The 22,248-nt window shown below is 43.3% G+C and overlaps 1 protein-coding gene across 1 annotated transcript; it reads left to right on the plus strand.

Annotated features, from left to right (window-relative positions):
- Window positions 1-1,638: 1,638 nt before the first annotated feature.
- Window positions 1,639-21,451, plus strand: LOC105019613 (probable polyketide synthase 1). Its single transcript, XM_029116091.2, has 7 exons — window positions 1,639-1,707; window positions 3,199-3,274; window positions 8,941-9,094; window positions 9,460-9,620; window positions 11,057-11,263; window positions 13,868-14,049; window positions 14,195-21,451. The coding sequence occupies exons 2-7, from the start codon at window positions 3,217-3,219 to the stop codon at window positions 19,709-19,711; spliced, it is 6,279 nt and encodes a 2,092-aa protein (XP_028971924.2). The 5' UTR covers window positions 1,639-1,707; window positions 3,199-3,216; the 3' UTR covers window positions 19,712-21,451.
- Window positions 21,452-22,248: the final 797 nt, after the last annotated feature.

Here is a 22,248-nt window from a genome sequence, read left to right on the forward strand (position 1 = left end):
CTCTATTAATGTGCTTGGACACAGAGCTCTGTTAACAGCCAGCCTCTTTAGCAATGACCTTTTGTGTCTTGCCCTCCTTGCGCAAGGTGTCAATGGTCATCTTTTAGACAACTGTCAGGTCAGAAGTCTTCCCCATGATTGTGTTGCCTACAGAACTAGACTGAGAGACAATTTAAAGGCCTTTGCAGGTGTTTTGAGTTAATTAGCTGATTAGTGTGTGGCACCAAGTGTCTTCAATATTGAACCTTTTCACAATATTCAAATTTTCTGAGATACTGAATTTGGGGTTTTCATTAGTTGTCAGTTATAATCATCAAAATTAAAAGAAAAAAACACTTGAAATATATCAGTTTGTGAAGAATGAATGTATACATTATACAAGTTTCACTTGTTGAATGGAATAACTGAAATTCAATTCAAATTCAACTTTTTGATGATATTAAAATTGTATGACCAGCACCTGTAAGGATAGATGTGCAGACTCAGTGCAAACATTGAAGTGTCTACTAAAGACTCATCTCTTCAGCATGGTCTATGATTAAGAGCATTCTGGCCCAGGGGTGTGAAGGTGACCGTAAAGGCTTGATACTGTCCACCCTTACTGTCTTGCCAGGTGGGCTCTCATTGCTGCTGGGATGCCCTCCCTCCAATGCCTTTCAGGGGCGGAGTCACTGGCTTGTTTTTGTCTCTCCATTGCGCCCATCGTGCAATGTAATTTGAACTTTGCTGGCAATACTCAGCCTTCATTTCAGGGTGGTTGCGGTTGTTGGGTGTCTTCTTTGGTTGATGCTTAGCAATGTGGGTGGAGTTGACTTCCTGCTTGTTGGGCCCTGTCGGAGCCTCCTCCGGGTAGGGCCACAGTGTCACTGGACCCCTCGTCTCAGCCCCAAGGTTTTAAGCTGCTATATTATTGTCCCAGGGGAGTAGGGTCAGTTCTCCTTCTCCACTGTAAATCCTTGTTGATCTAAGGAATGCACTTTGAAAACTGCCCTGTTTAAACTTAGGAGTACAAGAGGTCTTGCCCCACACCTCCGGAGTACCTGGCTTGAGACCCGTTGCTGTCCTTGTCCAAAGTCCTCCTGGTTGTGTTGCAGATGATACCTGACTATTCTAGCTGCCACACTGCTGCCACCCCCCCCCCCCCCCTCCCACCTAGTCATGCTTCTGACCTGGACTAGGTTTAATAGACTCTGGACTAAGCCCACATGCATTTATTTATTATTATAACATGTACTCTTAACATTTTCACCGGCCACAGCCAGAAGAGGACTGGTCACCCATCTGAGCCTGGTTTCTCTCTAGGTTTCTTCCTAAATTATGGCCTCCTTAGGGAGTTTTTCCTAAACACAGAAATACAACACTGTTGTTGTTTGCTCCTTGGGTTTTCAGGTTGAGTGTTTTGTAAAAGCACTTTGTGACAACTGCTGATGTAGAAATGGTCACCGAAGTAGTTCCTACAACTAAAATTTCCTTACTAAGCAACTTCTATTTTTTGGAAGAAGACTCTAAGAGGAGGTGGAAAATGTGACTATAGTCAGAAACCTGAAATAAAGCAGTTGCAGGGCAGATTAAGCTATTTACGGCATTAGGGAGATAGGTATATAAGCTTGTGTTTGGCAGAACTATTCTGACAAGTGGGATCTCCATGTCCAGGCTGTAAAGAGGATTCTCCTGAGGATCATCGATAAAGATATCTGCTTGAAAAAGGTAAATATAAATATGGAACTGCTTGAAAAAGGTAAATAGAAATATGGAACTACTTAAAAAAGGTAAATATATTTTTTGCTTGTTAGCCAGGCAGTTGAGTTTGTTTTACAAACAAATTCCATATCAACAGTACCGTCCACATTATAGTGCATCTGCAACCTGACGTAGTGAAGAAACATTACTGATGTTGCCATGCTTCTGTAATTTCACAATAACCAACTATGACAACCCACGAAAGGAGTTTACCTTCCTTAAATCTACAACCGAATCTCAAAGCAAATCTATGATGTGGTTCCACAGGGGTTTTTGATGACTAGTTCAACCTGAGGTCAATGTCTCACGCTGATAATTTTGACCCCTTTGGCATTGCCAAAGATCTGCGGTTCCACAGTGGCGGCATTTGTATCACAGGATTGAATGTCCTAGCTGATATCTTTGCCGGCAATCTTAGCTTGAACCTCCATGACTGACAGTAATGGACATAAGAGCAGTAAAATTTGATTTTCTGGCCCTTGATGTTGGTAATCTTTCACTAACACGGAGCACAACGTTGGCCATGCCTTGTAGATAATACCTTTACCATAACCCGTTGGCAGGCAAGCAAACACAAACATCCCTTTTTGAGACAAGTTTTCTCAGACAAATCATGTCTGTCCTTTATTGCTGTTACTGTGATGCAGTTTGCACGTAAAAAAGCTGCATCAAATACATCTTCGGAAATGTCCATGTTTGGAAAGAGTAGCAGAAGGGTTAAAATGAAGAGACCACTGCAAATTAAACGCTTCTGTTCCTCACTCAAAACTTTCCTTTTCAACTTTTTTGGGAAGGAAAGAAAAAGGTGCAGTGGTCTCTTAATGTATTCTGGAGCTGTATGTTGAACAAAGTCAATGTTTTAATGACAAATGATTTGTGGCATACGCCTGCTACTACTGTATTTCATCAGTCTCTTCATTTTTTTCGGAGCTGTAGGACAATAGTTACCTGAGTTTTTTAACTCCATTTCTAAAAATGGAGAGGCCAACAAAGCCAGCTAAATTCAGAGCAGAAATATTGTTGAGAGCAACAGTGACACTTTTACAGTTCTACATATTTAAGCTTTCCAATATCCCACTTGGCAAAACCACCCTCATTAAGGAAATCGTTGGCACGTTAAAAACCAATCAGAACTCATCTTTTTGCATACTATTAACTCACCCAACAATGGTTGGTGGAAAAATGTATGGGGGGTAGGCTCTTTCTGTGGATTTTGTGGCTTTTTGCTATGCTTGTTTTCTAGAGTTTTTGGGTATTTAGAGACTACATATTAATTTAATATTTTCTTTGGACCGAAAGATATTTCCGTACGTTTTTTCCCTCCCCTGAATAATTGCAATGCGCGCCTTATACCTAGATGTACAGTAGGTGGCAGGTCAAAATCTTTGTTTCATTGAACAATCTACATTTCCCTGAAGCTAGCCTGATAATTAACTCACAATAGTTCTCCCTTTGCAGTTTCTGACAGATGTAAAGATGGGAGATGCTGAGGATGACATTGCTGTCATCGGTATTGGCTGCAATTTCCCAGGAGGTAATTTTTCGATTTTTTTTATGAAAATACATTTCAGAAAAACTAAAATGGATTTAAATATGTTAACTTATTTCAGAAAATGCATTGTCTAGCAGTCACGTCAGCTTTTATTGGATATTTTATGATTATTAAACTCTCAACTTATTTGACATGGATTGATAACCAATCATATTGACCACAGCAATATATAAAGGGCCAAATAACTTAAACTTAATTAACAATTAATTAATGAACGCCAGACTAGAACTGGTTTAACTATTCATGCTGAAGCCTATAAGCTTCACCTCTCCATTCATAGAGATGTCCTACAGCTTGCCAGGACCTCCTTCATCTCCAACACTATCACAACCTCCAACATAAACTCCCAGACTATGTTTTCCACAGTCAACAAACTTCTCCAACCCCACAGTGAGCCTTCCACATCCTCTTCTCTGCTTGCAAACTATTTTCTTCCGACAAGATGAGAAACATTAATTTATCTTTGGCTAATCCTTCCCCCTCAGCCCTTTCTTCCACTGTCAACCACCTCCCCTCTCCACCCCATCAACCACCTCCCCTCTCCACCCCATCAACCACCTCCCCTCTCCACCCCGTCAACCACCTCCCCTCTCCACCCCCTGACAACCACCTCCCCTCTCCACCCCCCGTCAACCACCTCCCCTCTCCACCCCGTCAACCACCTCCCCTCTCCACCCCGTCATCCACCTCCCCTCTCCACCCCATCAACCACCTCCCCTCTCCACCCCGTCAACCACCTCCCCTCTCCACCCCGTCAACCACCTCCCCTCTCCACCCCCTGACAACCACCTCCCCTCTCCACCCCCCATCAACCACCTCCCCTCTCCACCCCGTCAACCACCTCCCCTCTCCACCCCCTGACAACCACCTCCCCTCTCCACCCCCTGACAACCACCTCCCCTCTCCACCCCCTGACAACCACCTCCCCTCTCCACCCCGTCAACCACCTCCCCTCTCCACCCCGTCAACCACCTCCCCTCTCCACCCCGTCATCCACCTCCCCTCTCCCCACCCCGTCAACCACCTCCCCTCTCCACCCCCTGTCAACCACCTCCCCTCACCACCCCCCTGTCAACCACCTCCCCTGTCAACCACCTCCCCTCTCCACCCCCTGTCAACCACCTCCCCTCTCCACCCCCCGTCAACCACCTCCCCTCTCCACCCCCCGTCAACCACCTCCCCTCTCCACCCCGTCATCCACCTCCCCTCTCCACCCCGTCATCCACCTCCCCTCTCCACCCCGTCATCCACCTCCTCTCCCCACCCCGTCAACCACCTCCCCTCTCCACCCCCTGTCAACCACCTCCCCTCACCACCCCCCTGTCAACCACCTCCCCTGTCTACCACCTCCGCTCTCCACCCCCTGTCAACCACCTCCCCTCTCCACCCCCTGTCAACCACCTCCCCTCTCCACCCCCTGACAACCACCTCCCCTCTCCACCCCCTGTCAACCACCTCCCCTCTCCACCCCCTGACAACCACCTCCCCTCTCCACCCCCTGTCAACCACCTCCCCTCTCCACCCCCTGACAACCACCTCCCCTCTCCACCCCGTCAACCACCTCCCCTCTCCACCCCGTCAACCACCTCCCCTCTCCACCCCCTGTCAACCACCTCCCCTCTCCACCCCCTGTCAACCACCTCCCCTCTCCACCCCGTCAACCACCTCCCCTCTCCACCCCGTCAACCACCTCCCCTCTCCACCCCCTGTCAACCACCTCCCCTCTCCACCCCCTGTCAACCACCTCCCCTCTCCACCCCCTGACAACCACCTCCCCTCTCCACCCCCTGACAACCACCTCCCCTCTCCACCCCCTGACAACCACCTCCCCTCTCCACCCCCCTGTCAACCACCTCCCCTCTCCACCCCCTGTCAACCACCTCCCCTCTCCACCCCGTCAACCACCTCCCCTCTCCACCCCCTGTCAACCACCTCCCCTCTCCACCCCCTGTCAACCACCTCCCCTCTCCACCCCGTCAACCACCTCCCCTCTCCACCCCGTCATCCACCTCCCCTCTCCACCCCGTCATCCACCTCCCCTCTCCCCACCCCGTCAACCACCTCCCCTCTCCACCCCCTGTCAACCACCTCCCCTCACCACCCCCCTGTCAACCACCTCCCCTGTCAACCACCTCCCCTCTCCACCCCCTGTCAACCACCTCCCCTCTCCACCCCCCGTCAACCACCTCCCCTCTCCACCCCCCGTCAACCACCTCCCCTCTCCACCCCGTCATCCACCTCCCCTCTCCACCCCGTCATCCACCTCCCCTCTCCACCCCGTCATCCACCTCCTCTCCCCACCCCGTCAACCACCTCCCCTCTCCACCCCCTGTCAACCACCTCCCCTCACCACCCCCCTGTCAACCACCTCCCCTGTCTACCACCTCCGCTCTCCACCCCCTGTCAACCACCTCCCCTCTCCACCCCCTGTCAACCACCTCCCCTCTCCACCCCCTGACAACCACCTCCCCTCTCCACCCCCTGTCAACCACCTCCCCTCTCCACCCCCTGACAACCACCTCCCCTCTCCACCCCCTGTCAACCACCTCCCCTCTCCACCCCCTGACAACCACCTCCCCTCTCCACCCCGTCAACCACCTCCCCTCTCCACCCCGTCAACCACCTCCCCTCTCCACCCCGTCAACCACCTCCCCTCTCCACCCCCTGTCAACCACCTCCCCTCTCCACCCCCTGTCAACCACCTCCCCTCTCCACCCCTGTCAACCACCTCCCCTCTCCACCCCGTCAACCACCTCCCCTCTCCACCCCCTGTCAACCACCTCCCCTCTCCACCCCCTGTCAACCACCTCCCCTCTCCACCCCCTGACAACCACCTCCCCTCTCCACCCCCTGACAACCACCTCCCCTCTCCACCCCCTGACAACCACCTCCCCTCTCCACCCCCCTGTCAACCACCTCCCCTCTCCACCCCCTGACAACCACCAGATGTGCTACAAACACATCTGCATACTTTTATCCGTGTTGACTCAGTATATATCTCTAAACTTATTGTATCATCATAAACAACTGCTCCCTGGATCCCCTTCATGCGTCCTTCATCAAGGCTTGCCTTCCTGCTCTCTGTCCATACATCACTCAAATAGTCAGTCAATCTCTCTCCCACAGCACCGTCCCCTCAAACTACAAAACTGCTGTAGTTACACCCATCTTAAAGAAACCTGGTCTGGACCCCACCAATATTCATAACTTCCACCCCATCTCCAACCTCCCTTTCCATGCGAAAACCCTCGACAGGATTGTTGCCTCCCAACTGCAATGTCACTTCCACAATAATATGTTTATTCAAGCCTCTTCAGTCTGGGTTCTGACCACTCCACAGTACCGAAACTGCCCTCCTCAAGGTTGTCAACGACCTCCTCATCTCTGCTGATGCCCTCAACATCCTTTTTCATTCTCGACCTGAGTGCTGCGTTTGACACAGTTAGTCATGAGATCCTCCTGACCAGGCTGGAGGCTCTGGGTGTGGAGGGAACCTCACTCTCCTGGCTACACTCATACCTCACCAACTAGACTCACTACATCCCCCTCAATGGACATAATTCGGAATCAGCTGCAGTCATACAGGGCGTCCCCCAGGGCACAGTTCTGGGCCCCTTGATCCTCATCTACATCCTCCCCCATGGTCAGATCCTCTGTCACTTCAAACTTGACTTCCATTGCTATGCCGACGATACTCAAATTTACCTTAGCACCAAAGGACCCCTGGGGGTACTTGGCCTCTCCACAGGGGGTACTTGAAAACACTCATGACACCATAGACTTACTAGTGAAATTAACATGAGGGAGTACTTCAGGGGTACTGAAAGCAGTGCAAAAACATTTTGGGGGTACAGTAACTGAAAAAGGTTGGGAGACACTGATGTAGCACTTACTACGAGTAGTAGATAAGTTAGGACCAGGCTCTAGGTTCGGAGGAGCAGTTTGTGGATAAATAATAAATACCCCAAACAGAAAAGTACGTTTAAATGTCGGCTTGTTTATATAAAAGATTAGAAAGAATTTAGAAACAGATATAAATAGTAAATGGTACCAAATAACACAATTTACATACACAATTCACATAACATGGACACAATAAATAAATGAAATCTAAGTGTAATCTATAAGTTTGAACCCTTCCTTCGAATGGAAAATAAATGAAATACAATATTTCTTGTCTTCAGTTTGATTCAACCTATTTGGTTTCAAGAATGACTTTCAACTTAAGTTAAATTAAAGTTTCTCTTTAATTTGCTATTTAGTTTCTATTATTTTGAGTTAACTCGATTTTTAGTACTAATTTTAGTCTCAGTTAGCCATAAATTCTTGTATCAACTTAGGCTATTTTTTCCTCAATCTCTGTTATTTCCCTATTAACATGCTACGCCAGTGAGCTACTGAAGCTAAACTCTTGCAATATCAACCCAATTTGCCAGTTCGGCACAACATAGGCTACATGGAAAATCAAATACAACATTCACAGTTCAACAGAATGAAAAAAAAAGATAGTGAATTATATTCAACACACACGGTTAAACCCAGTCACTGTCTTTTCAATAAGTTCAAGATCTTGCTAGCGATCACGTTTTGCAGTCCACACAAAACCAGCGAGATGTGACGCAGAAGAAAAAACGTTGTCGGTTTACAGTGAGTCCACTCCTACCGAGATTTCAAGTCCAACGACTCGAAGAATTGCTGCAGAATTAGTCCTACCGCAACCGGGGTGAATGAGTTGGTGTCCTTGTAGAGCACGCAGGTGCAACACACGGATGCAATGTGATCGTCAATCGTGGATCTTCTCACCGGAGGCTCGCCGTCTTTACCGTCTGCTTGCAGCTTACAACTTGGCTTCAAGGATTCGAACGTTCACAATTCTATCTTTCGGTCGACTTGTTAAATACTTCCGAAAATAAAATATGAGCACTTAAACCACTTATTTTCTGGTACTCTTATCTCGCTTACTGGCTCAATCTAGCTTAACGTCTTTCTCCTAGCGTTTTTCTTATTCACCCCGTTCTTCCCGCCACAGGAAGAGATATAGCCATTGTGATTGGCTGATACAACAGCAGTGTCTTAAAGCACCAGGACACTTTTTAACATTAAACATTTTTATCTTATTTAACCTGGTCGAATCATGAACTTTATAACCAATATTATGAAATCTGTCTGCATATATTTATTTAATTATTAAAATTAATATTAACTTAAGCTATTTTAACCTGGGTTACAATTGACTAACAGAACCACCCTTGTTAAATAGTGTAGTGGTTACAGATCCCATTTTCGACTCCTGTAACAGTCAAAACACATTATGAGGATCAGGACAGAAACAACTCAACTGGCGAGAGCTAACAAACTCATATTTATACACAGGCCCTAATTGCAATTTAAAAAGCCACAGGTGTGGGAAATTAACCTTTAATTGAAATCTGTGTGTGTCACCTTGTCTGTCTGTAATAAAGCCAAACATTCATATGTAAACTTTTGATCAGGGCCATTTGGGCGATTTCTGTTATCATTATGATTTAAAATGGAGCCAAACAGCTATGTGACAATCAATGGCTTCATGTGATCATTAGTTCATAATATGGATTATAGAACATTTGGATTGTTAAATTACCCTTCCAACTTTTACTGTGTCTAAACAGGAGAAGGCCTTGAGAACTTCTGGAAGGTTCTACTGGAGGGGAAGAACTGTACAGTACCGATCCCAAATGAGAGATTTGACTGTTCCCAGTGGTACGACCCTGATAACAACAAAGTGGGAAAATCATGCACAGATAAGGCAGCGCTCATTGATGGGTAAGTATGTAAATAACTGTTGCTTCATTGGAGTTAATATCCATTTATAAACAGTTATACTTATATATTTTTGTGGGTGTGGTTAGGGTTAGCACACCAAATTCACATTACAAGCTGTAGTACATAAATGAATGGGAAGACCATTTTGGCAGGTGGCAAAAACTAAAAAAAAACATCACAATGAATCTATCAGAAATATATTTTTGAGGAAAAGCTTTGGCCTTTGATTTCATTGGGGTACTTAAATGTCCCCTAGAAATAAGTTTACATTGAGATGTGGAAAATTCTAAAAGTCTTTAACAGGCTGTCACCACATACTGTATTACTATCAAACACACTTAAAACATTTCTTGTAATTTTCACAGGTTTAATGAGTTTGATCACAAGTTCTTTGGCATCACTGAGTTTGAGGTGGAACAAATGGACCCACAGCAGAAATACCTTCTTCAGTGTACATATAGAGCTCTGGAAAATGCTGGGATTCCAATGGAAAAGGCCAGCGGAACCAGAACAGGGGTGTATTTGGGTAAGCTGAACAATATCATCTGACCTTTAGTAATATGCTCTCACCATGTTTTCTGATAAAAAAATAAAAAATTTTTACAACAAAATTATAAAAAATAAAGGAATTATAAAAATCTTGTTTGGGGTCAGAATCTGTTCAGGTTCCTGTTGGTTCCAGACTGGATGCACCGGTACCACTTGATGTGTTTTGACAGAGAGGGAAGTCTGTAGCTTGGCTGGCTGGAGTCTTTGATCATTGTCCAGGCCTTCTACAACACTGCCCCCTACAGACGCGAAGCTCTTGAATAAATTACAACCCCGTTGTAAAAGCCATTTAATTGCGGTGTAATCTAATTTTTGTACCACTAGGTTACAAAATTACATTACCTTATATGGGACTGTATTTATACAGGATGGGAATTACAACCAGGTATGCATTCCGTGGGTATGGCGTATGCAGGTATTGTAGCAGTAATAGGTGTGGTTTTGGCTACATAAGTTGTAGCTGTATAGTCAAGGTTTAACAGCAAGAAATATTACATTTGTCAATAATAAACTGTGTATAAACAGAATCCCAGTCAGCTGCATTACCAGGTGGACAAGGACAGGGACAATAAGGTGGGGTGAGTGCATTGGCAGCCAGAAACGTCAGGCAGCAACTTGATCTGCCACACATCCAGGAGAACTTTGGACAGGGACAGCTACGAGTCCTTCGAGCCTGGTAGTCCCGAGATGTGGTCCAAGGGCTCATGTCCTCCTAATTTTAACTGGTACAGCACACAAGAAAAGTTAGAGAACCTACTCCCCCAGCACAGTAATATAGCAGCTTAAAAACTCTGTGGTCATGCATCTGACATTAAATGCAAAGCATCAAGGCCAGACATTGACAAACCAACACACCTGCCTAATAGGAAACAACTGTGAATCTTGTTGTCCAAATATATCCAGTAACCCAAAATGGGATCCGATTATGTACAAAACGCTCTAAATTTTATGCATGATAATACCATAACATTTAAAGTCGACATTCTGCTCTTTAAAACCTATTCTTTTTACTCCACAGTGCAGGTCCAAAAAAAACCTGTCCAAATACTTTGTTCACCGTATGTACAACACAGTGATCATTACGTGATCTTTTAGATATTGATTTAGCTTTCGATGGAACTTTATTAAATGAGCACTAGGAGTAGAAAGAGGAACATTCCTGAAGAAGAGAAAAAACACACAAGCAGAATGCGAATGGAATAAACTCCCGATCTGTAGAGTAAAGATCCCCCAAAATGTTGGATCTGCAGACAATCTGAATGAAGGGCAGAGCCACTACCAGAGTCACATCTTCTATTTCATGTTCTTTACCGAAATTGTTAAATAACAGGCTTCTAATTCTTCAGTTTCCAAAATGAACGAGTTATGACGTAATTTTTTCATATAGTTAATTATTTGTCTGTTTTCTTGAAGGGTTTATGAACAGAGATTATGAGCTATCAGCTGCAGGTGGTAACCTAAATATAGTCAACCACTGGACGGGCACGGGACTAGCTATGAGTATAGCGGCCAACCGCATCTCTTACGTCTTCAACTTCACTGGACCCTCAGTGACCATCGACAGCGCTTGCTCTTCATCCCTGGTTGCACTTCACTTCGCTTGTCAAGCCATCAGACAAGGTTGGTAATGCATCGTATTTAAGAGGTTGGAAATGCATCGTATAGAATGTGCATTCGAGACAAACTGAGGTAGCATGTGCAACTTAAATGCAGGGATACTTCTTTGCATTAGCTTCCAGTCAGTTACAGAATAGATTTCAAAGTGGTGCTTTTAGTTTATAAATCTCTGAATGGTTTAGGACCCGAATACATTTGTGATATGTTTGAAAAATATAAACCGAGCAGGGCTCTTAGATTCTTGAACACAGGTCAGCTAGTAGAGCCCAGAGTCCAAACTAAACATGGAGAAGCTGCGTTTAGCACTTATGCTGTACAAAACTGGAATAAACTACCAGAAGATCTTAGAAGTGCCCCAAATGTATCCATTTTTAAATCCAGGTTAAAAACACTCTTCTCAGGTGCCTATGACTGAGCACTTAAACTTAACCACACTGTTCAGCCTTATAGCTTCCAATGTTTTTATCCCATTTTTAATCTTTTAATGTTTTCTTATTGTATTTTTTCTTATTATGATGAATTCATTTGTTTTGATGTTTTCATTTAAGAATTTGTTTTTATGTTATTGTACATTCATACATTTTTCTTTGTAAAGCACATTGAATTGCTTCGATGTATGAATTGTGCTATATAAATTAACTTGCTTGCTTGCTAAATGTATATGGTTGCCAGCTTCATTGACAATACATTGCAAAGGATGTTAAGTGACATTTAGAATTGCCATTTGTACTGCATTTGCCTTCATTGCACATTTATACTTTGCACATCTGTATGTCACATCTGTAACATACATTACACTTAATGCAAGTAAATGTTCTGCCCTCTTCTATTCGGACTTCTTGTTAGATGCTAACTGCATATCGTTGTACATTGTATTTGTTAAGTGACAAAGCTGAATCTAATATTAAAAAAAAATATGATATTATATGCGCTTCACCAGTTGAATAAAACAAGTAGTTGGAAACACTTTGGTGACTGGCAAGAGATTTTTCAAGTCACTCATCTGAGGATCGGGGTGAAAATAGATTTCATTTCGTACTGACCTGTGGGTGCATGCACTTCGGTGCACATTTTTCTTAGCTAAGAATAGGCCTATTTGATGTGTCGATTTATAATAACTATAATTCATTATAAAAATTCCCAGTTATGTTGTGGCCTGCGAAAATTATATTCAATTTGTCTTCTCTTGTAATTTTCTGCAGGGAAGCGTTAACAATTGGCCTAAGATATTAACACAATTATAATTAGAAAGAGATTTGAATAAAATGTATATCCTATTCATATTTTCTATAATTTGCAGTTGAACTGTTTTTTTCTGCATGCATCTCTCGTAGCTGCATGTCTTCTAGGATAAATACAATTGGTTTGTTTGAGCTCAACATTGTTTCAACAGCTTATTTTTCGCGGTAATGGAAAGGACATGTATTTGCATATAGCAGGAAGTGGAGACGTGATCGGAATCTTTTTTTGTAAGCTAAGTGTAGTGTTTAGACTAGTAGGCCTACTGTTGTAAAGGAATTAGAAAACCAGTTTGTTCTTTGTGTCCATCGCAATGAATGAATAGTCTAAAACACTGTTGACTTTATGTGTGTGAGGTGATGATAATGTAGAAGCACCGTAACTCTTGGGGGACGTTCATTTTAATTAGCCTACTATCAGACACCCCACACACACACCTTTATAGCCTACACATGTACACAGACCAGGTAGGACTACACATGTACACAGGCCAGGTAGGACTACACATGTACACAGGCCAGGTAGGACTACACATGTACACAGGCCAGGTAGGACTACACATATACACAGGCCAGGTAGGACTACACATATACACAGGCCAGGTAGGACTACACATGTACACAGGCCAGGTAGGACTACACATATACACAGGCCAGGTAGGACTACACATGTACACAGGCCAGGTAGGACTACACATATACACAGGCCAGGTAGGACTACACATGTACACAGGCCAGGTAGGACTACACATATACACAGGCCAGGTAGGACTACACATATACACAGGCCAGGTAGGCTTAATTCGTGCTCAAGCTCCTTTCAACAAAATAAATAAAAACACACACATTAGAGGGTGAGCGAGATATGTTTATAATACACTCTCTTCTTGGCTCCACATTTTAAAATAGGAATGTCTTTAAGAAAGATCGTGAGAAATCTGAGACTGGCCCAGCTATAACATATAATGCAGGTGCATTTTGTAATTAGAAAATCGAAAGAGATAATGTATATCCTATTCATATTTTCTACAATTTGCAGTTTAACAGTTTTTTCCTGCATGCATTGTAGCTGCATGTCTTCAAGGATATCATTGGTTTGTTTGAGCTCAACATTGTTTCAACGTCTTATTTTCCGTGGTAATGGAATGGACAGGTATTTGCATATAGTGGGACGTGGAGACGTGATCAGAACCTCTGTTTTTGGTAGACGACTAAGTGTAGTGGTTAGACTTGGAATTGGAAAACGAGTTTGTTCTTTATATCATTACAATACAATCCCAACTCATAACGACATTATAATTTGATACAGGTATATACAGTATATGCGGGATGATATAACTTACATATTTCTTTTGCATTCTTTCATCAGGTGATTGTGAGATGGCTGTCTGTGGGGGGGTGAGTTGTATAATACAGCCAATTATCTTTGTGGCTCTCAGCATGGCAAAGATGATTTCACCTGATGGCACCAGCAAGCCTTTCTCCAGCAGAGCAGATGGATATGGCAGAGGAGAGGGTTGTGGGATTGTTCTGCTGAAGCCACTGAAAAAAGTAAATATTTTGTCTTTAAATTTGAAGCAATCCGTCATTTAGCATACGATCTCATGTGAAAGTGGGGAGGGGGCAGTTCATTGAAAGGCATCAAGTTATCTCTCAGACTACATCAGATAATTAACACAAATTATTAATTACACAGGCTCTCAAAGAAAATGACAATATTTGGGGCATCATCACAAAAACTGCAGTAAACCAAGATGGCCACACAGTCAGTCCAATCACCAAGCCATCCATGGTCCAGCAAGAGGATCTTCTGCGCAGAATCTATTCAGAGTCAGACCTGTCAGCTGTCCAGTACATAGAGGCTCATGGGACTGGAACTCCAGTGGGGGACCCCATAGAAGCTGGCAGCATCTCCAAAGTAATTGCCAAAGCCAGACCTCCAGGTTTAGAGACACTCCGCATCGGCTCTGTGAAAGGCAACATCGGTCACACAGAATCTGCAGCTGGAGTGGCAGGGCTCATCAAGGTACTCCTAATGATGAAGCATGAAACCATTGTCCCTTCACTCTTCTATTCTGAGGACAGTGCCAGCATTGATGCTAAAGCCTTAAATATTAAGGTTCCCACAAAAGCAGAAAAGTGGGTCAATTCTGTTGAAAGGGTTGCAGGGATAAATAACTTTGGTTTTGGAGGAACAAATGCTCATGTTATTGTCAAACAACACAAGCACTCACATGTTTCTGAAAGAAATGGTAGGAATTCACACAAGTATTTTGTATTCTCTGCAAGTTCTGAAAAGTCAATTATTATGACGATGGAGCACTCAATTCAAGAGATGGACAAAGAGGACAAAGTAGATCTAGAAACTCTTGCATACACATCCGCTTGTAAGAGAACTCACTTAAAACACAAATACAAGAAGGCTTTCAGAATTTCCTCTCTGGTGGATCTAAAGGATCAACTCAAGTCTGCCCTGAGTAAAACTTTCATCCCCTCACACTCAGATCCAAGATTAGTATTTGTCTTTTGTGGTAATGGTGTGACTTACCATGGCATGTGCAAGCAGCTCCTGAAACATGAGCCTGTGTTCAGAGAGAAGGTCAGGGAGGTTGAGGTGCTTCTCCAAAAGTTCAATAACATGAGTATCTTAGACAGACTTGAGAGTGAGTCTGAGAGTAAGGACTTTTCTAAACCAAATGTTGTCCAGCCCCTTCTGTTTGCCATCCAGGTTGGCATTGCCAGTCTTTTCAAGCACTGGGGAATCAAACCTGATGCCATTCTGGGTCACTCTGTTGGAGAAGTGGCTGCTGCCCACTGTTCAGGTCTCTTGTCACTTGAGGATGCAGTGAAGGTGATCTACCTCCGCAGTACTCTGCAGAGTAAGGTCACAGGAGGGAAAATGCTTGTGGTCAGTAACATGGCAGTGGCAGAGGTCTTAAGCCTCCTTCCTTCTTATTCAAATAAGGTTTGCCTTGCAGCCTTCAACAGTCCACATTCCTGTACCCTCTCAGGTGATGCAGATGCTATAGACAATCTCCATCAAAAGTTGACTAGCTCAGTTAAGAGTAAGAATCTGTTCCTCCGTGTCCTTGATGTCCCTGCTGCATACCACAGCCATATGATGGATCCCATCCTCTCTCAAATTGAGGACAGTGTTGGCTTTTTACAGGTCAATGATGTGGAATCAGAATTGTTCTCAACAGTGACAGGTAAAGAGGCAGAGCAGACTGACTTCTGCACAGGCAAATATTGGGCCAAGAACATTCGAGAGCCAGTTTCATTTGAACAGGCAGTGAGATCAGCAACCAAGGGAAAGACGAATGCGGTGTTCGTGGAGATAAGCCCAAGAAGGGCCCTACAAAGGAACATCCAGGAGACTCTGGGAAATGAGACACAAGTGCTGACCTCAGTTCAGCAAGATAAAGACCATGAGACAATGTTGAACACTGTGTCCAAGCTGTTTGAGTTGGGGGTTCAGATAAACTGGGATGAGTTCTACAGAGGACGAGAGACACCGCCAATGCCATTTCCTGTTTATCAGTTTGATTGTAGTAAGAAAGATGTTATCATTCCTGCATCACGGATGAACAGAGTACAAACTCATCCTGTGCTAACCCAGACAGGAAGTGAGGGCAATAGCTTCAGCTGTGATCTGTTTTCTGACTCAGTATCCTACTTGGATGAGCATAAACACAATGGTGTTGCCATTGTCCCTGGTGCCTTATATACCGAGTTGGGTCTGTCAGCTTTCATGCTAAATGTTAAACCAAAGGTGCCACTCAACAGAGTGCAAATCAGCATCAGTTTTCTAAGTCCATTTGTCCTCACCAAAAATGCACCAGAGATGAAGGTGCAACTTGAAACAGAAGAGAATGAAACACATGTTAAGATACACTCTAACTCCTCAACCTATGCATCAGGGACAATAGTGTATAATCCAGGACTGCAAGTTGAAGAGCAAAACATTTCGCTAAGCACTATCTCCAAACGATGCCAGTCAGTGGTGAGTTCTGTGGAGTTTTACAACAGTTATCTTGGGTTTCAGTATGGCCCTGTTTTCCAAAACAAGGGCGATGTGCACTATGGTGAAGAGTTCAGGGAGGCTTTTTCAGCTGTCACTGTTCCTGAGGAGTTGCTGTCTCAGTTACATGATTACTGCATTCATCCTGTAGTTCTGGACTTCCTGATGCAACTTGCTCCTGTAACAGTATTACAAGTGTTTTCTGGCAGATCCGGATTTCCAGCCAAAATAGGCAGCCTGACTGTCTTTGAACCACTGCAACATGAAATGATTATTTATGTGAGGGCAGTTCATGTAGGAGTTGATCACTATGAAATATGTGGTTGTTTTGCAGACAAAAAGGGAAGAGTTCTGGTTGAGCTTAAGAATGTGATTACTAAGTATCTTGACAGCCATTCTAGTATCGTTGAGGAATATTTCTTGCACAATGACTTCAGGATGGTATCTGAGGACAACATGTCCTCTCAGGCACCAACAGCTTTGGTCTTTTCTGGTCATGTAAGCGTTTCCAAAGCCCTGGAGCAACACTTGAGCTCAAGTTCTAGATACATTTCCTTTGCATGTGCCAAGGAATTCTTGAGCCATGGATTTCCCACACTTCTTGCTAACCTTAATATCTCAGATATGAAGAAAAACATCCAAGAAGTCTTGTTTGTCTGCGGCAAGGAAGACCTCACACCACTCAATACTGAGAAGGTCATGGAGATTATGCTAAACAGCTGCGAAATGTTTCGTCAAATCCTCCTGGAACTAAGGGCAAGTCATTTTCCAAACTCTATACGAGTAGTAACCTACCGTTCATCAGAAAACACAGTGGACCGCATCAGCCCGGGATTTGTCCTTTCAGGCATGCTAAGAGCATGTGCTGCAGAAATGCCTGATCTTTCCTTCCAGTTAATTGACATCAGTTCTGTCTGTACTGAAGACATCAGAGCATTGTCTCAGGTTTTAATGTCATACCCTTGCAGCAAATACCAGGAGTTGGTTGTGAAAGATGGTCAGATTTTTTTATCTGAAGTTGTTCGTACTCCAAAGGAAACCATTGAGAAATCTGGGAGTATTTACTCTTTAATGTCTGAGCCATGTATCTTTCAAACAGCTGATCCCTACAGAACAACTAGCCTGTCTGCCATTGGCTGTGAAGTTGAGAAAAAAGACATCCCTGAGACATTGGTTGAGATTCAGCTCAGAAAGATTTGTGTTCATTCCTCAGACTACTACCCTGTTAGTGTCTCCGATCTTAACTTTGGTCAGACAATGTACTGGAACAAACATGCATCTCAGAACCACCAGCATCTTGCCCTTGACTTCAGTGGCACTGTCACAGCTGTGGGTAAATTGGTGAGAGAACTGAAAGTGGGAGACCATGTAGTCTCATGTTTTCCTGTTCCTGCATCCTCTACAGTCATGATTCCTGAAGGAGCATGCTACAAAACAAAGAGGCTCCCATTTCTCAATAAGGCTCCATGTGTTTCCTACTTTGTGCTGGCGTGGGAAATTTTTCACAGAGCATTACCGAGAATCAAACAACAGAGAACTTTGGGTATTGTCTCCTCTTTTCCAAATTCTGCTCTAGTAAATGTCTTAACCCAAACAGCAAATCAATCAAGATGGAATATCATCATCGGGTCACAGTCCAAAGGGCTGTTTACAAATGCTGATAAAATGGATGCACTTGTTGTCTTACCACCATTTGATGATTTTCTGTTGGAAAAAGCAGGCAATTTCCCTGGTGTCGAACACATCATCCTTGTCTGTGACTCCCAAACCCAAGGCTTGCTAACAAAGAGTGTTTTCCAAAGTACGAAAGATACTGTTCAAATGCAAACCATTCACATGTCCAACATCATACAAAAGGGATCACTAATAGCCCAGAAGCCACACATTTGTCATTGGCTTGAATCCATGCATTTGGACAGGAAATCATTTGTTCTAGAATGCTCCACCTTTCAGAATGCACCATCAGAATGCATTAATATTCTGCCTGTTCAGGAATCTGAATCATACTTCAGTTTACAGACCCTGTCTATTGTGGTAATAGGCAAAGATGATACCAAAGGCGCAATATCGAACATTCTTTTGCTGCCTAAACCAAACGGGCATTTCCAAAAGAACTCTGTGTACATTGTCACAGGTGGTCTCACTGGGCTGGGGTTTGAGACTGTGAAGTTCATTTCTCAGAAAGGAGGAGGGAATATCATAATTCTCTCCAGAAGAAGCCCCACACCGGACATACAAAAGGAGATCAGCAAACTGGAGACAAAATACAATGTCCATATCACATGTATGGGATGTGATGTCTCGGTCTCTGATCAGGTACTCAGAGTAATTAGTCACATTGGCCAGAAATTTCCTTCTTGTCCAATCAAAGGGGTTTTCCACAGTGCTGTTGTCCTGCATGATGGCCTGTTGGAAACTCTTGACAGATCTCATTATGAGAAAGTGCTGAAGCCCAAAGTGAATGGGGCTCTGAATCTGCACAATGCAACCAAGCACTGTAAGTTAGATTACTTTGTGTGCTACTCTTCTGTTGCATCTTTTATTGGTAATGGCTCACAAACAAACTATGCAGCAGCCAATTCATTTTTGGACACATTCTGTCATTATAGACGAAGAAATGGACTTGCAGCACAGTCCATCAACTGGGGGGCTTTGAATCTTGGTCTCCTGCTCAACAAGGTTAATTTACAAAGGTTACTTGAGGCAAAGGGATTGATGGTTATGGATGTTACAGAGATTCACAAATGTCTGGAACAATGCCTAAAGATGAACAAACCCCAACAGGCTATTTGCAAGTTTAACTTCAAAAACATGAGAAACAATGTGATTGCTCAAAAGGCTGCGAAGACCATGCGCTTGACCTCATTGGTTGCGGAGATGATGCAAAAAACCCAACCGAAAGAGTCCCATACGGGACATGATACCACTTCCTCCTCCCCAAGTGAATATGCAAGATCTGTACTCAGCGAAACCATCGGTGTTGACAAGAATGAATTGAATAACGATTCTTCTCTTTCTGCCTTAGGACTTGACTCAATGCTAGCCATGACGCTGCAAAACCTCATATTTCAGGAGAGGGGTTTAAATGTGCCACTGGTTGAATTGCTGGACTCAAACAGCACAGTTTCTACGTTGATAACAATACTGAACAGAGGCACTGAGGGTGAATCACAAAATGATGATCACAAATAGGCTATGGAAGCTGCATTGTTTTAGAAGACTTTAAACCCTTTTCTGTCTTTACAACCACGCCAAAACACCACCATGCCGTCATGGTAACCATTAGTTACTGATATAACGAGTAATGTTAAATCTGATTGGAGCTAGTGAGGAATAAACTTCTGTTTTCCTTTGTGGGGGGTGCTGTGCTTAGTAGCCGGGAAGCCACCTAATTAAATTCGTTTTTGCAGACTGGGACGTATGAATTAGCAAGATGTTATGTTATCTTGTCAACAATACAATTATTCATGTTTGAACGCTATCTGTTAATGATTAGCAGCACCGTAAAATTTTGTTTTCGGACAGTGGGGCCGGGAAAGTTGGCTTTATTTCAGTAGAACTACAAGTCCTTAATAGTTATGAAGGATTACTAATTTATTACTAAGAAAATTCAAAATATCTTTGTTTCTGGTTATTCTGCCCTTGCAGATTTATTAAGGACGACTAGCTTGGCAGATAGCTAACAGTCCACTCCAAGAATATCCAAGAATAGACCAGTAATGCGTTCCGGATGTTTACTGATAAATGATGGGATGACAAGGAGTACAAAACTGTAAAACTGCAGATAAAAGAAACAAATAAAATGCCACATACAAGTTTGCCATTACTATATTCGACACAATGACACTGAAGTGCAAATGTAGGATTATGACACGTAACTTTATGTATAACTAGACAGTGTGCTGCTGGTAGCTTTAACCTCGAAATTCTGTAATGCTTAATGCTGACATTCAGTCAAATTCCAATTAGCCTATAACGGAAATTAGCACAGCATATCCGCTAAATCTTAACATGCAAATATTAGGAAAATAGTAAGCATTCTCAATCTTTAACTTAATAAACAAAATAAAAATATGTCATGTTTTTTACGTATTCATATATTTGACAATATCTAACCGAAAGTCTAAAACTTGAAACGTCTGCCAGAAGAAACTAAACTAATAGACAACTTACGGCAAGCCCTGAGGTTCAAATCTCTAACTCAAAATGCAAAAGGAAATAAATAACCCACCAATCGGCTTTGTTGCTAGCCAGTGTATAGTAGACAGCACACTGGTCATTATTTACAGGCTGGTTGCATTTATTAGCCTCAAGGGCGATGTGCAGTGCTGCCTGGGGTCAGTGATATAGACATAAAACCGTCTATAGAAAAACATGACTACATACATATCAAATGATCAGACCAATGCAGATTCTCTCATCATATTAACATTTTTGATCAGAGTACAATCTCAGATGTTACACATGTAGGTAGATCTTAATTTGTTCACCCTAATGTGTGAGAGTTTTTCTGAAATGTAATATTTTCATGTTTTAAAAAGACTCATAATGCTTAGATATCAATTACAACAACATTTTAGACTGGGATTTCTCTAACAAAAAATTTATTCATATTATTCATCACAAAATAAAATTTCCTGTTACTGCAAGATATGGTTCCTGCTTTGAAAAACTGTTAAAATGTATCATCAATGGCATTCAACGGCAATTAGCTTTGGCATTATCTGGCTTATGGCATTGTAACAGTTAAATATTTTCTTTATTATGTGTTTGTAATTATTACAGAAGTGATATTAAAATGTTGTTTAGAACATGGGATCTTTGTTGTTGGATTTTGCCTGTATTGAAATTGCATATTCATCTTTAAAGACACATGTTTATTTTTGCTGCATTTCATTTGATCATTGTAGAATATCAAATAAAATAACATTAAAGTGTAAAGTTACTTTTTTACCCTTAAAACAATTTCAAGTTCCTTGCTTGAAACAAAACTTTGAGGTTTGTACAGTAAACCATTTTGACATTTCAATTAAGTAATACAGTATATCCAGTGAAAAAATCATTCTTATAAAGGCCTCATGAGGTTAATTGACTTGTCTCACACCATATTAAAAAATATCAGCATTTCTTTCTCAGTTGTTTGCAAACAATGTAAGCACTGTAGATTCAACCTATGGTTAAAACCTTTTCATCTTAATCTATGAATTTCCGACTGGCCAACCCCAACAACATGACTGTTCACCAAAAAAGTTTAAGGGGGAAATCCAGTTTAGATTGATTAATTAATCTATTTAAGATGGGTAGTTAGAGTCTGCTGCAGACTGGTGGTTAGAGTCCACCATAGACTGGTGGTTAGAGTCCACCGCAGACCGGTGGTTAGAGTCCACCGCAGACCGGTGGTTAGAGTCCACCGCAGACCGGTGGTAAGAGTCCACCGCAGACCGGTGGTAAGAGTCCACCGCAGGCCGGTGGTAAGAGTCCACCGCAGACCGGTGGTAAGAGTCCACCGCAGACCGGTGGTAAGACTCCACCGCAGACCGGTGGTTAGAGTCCACCGCAGACCGGTGGTTAGAGTCCACCGCAGACCGGTGGTTAGAGTCCACCGCAGACCGGTGGTTAGAGTCCACCGCAGACCGGTGGTTAGAGTCCACCGCAGACCGGTGGTAAGAGTCCACCCCAGACCGGTGGTTAGAGTCCACCGCAGACCGGTGGTTAGAGTCCACCGCAGA

Source organism: Esox lucius, chromosome 21 (assembly GCF_011004845.1).
Source record: "Esox lucius isolate fEsoLuc1 chromosome 21, fEsoLuc1.pri, whole genome shotgun sequence".
Taxonomy (NCBI): Eukaryota; Metazoa; Chordata; class Actinopteri; order Esociformes; family Esocidae; genus Esox; species Esox lucius.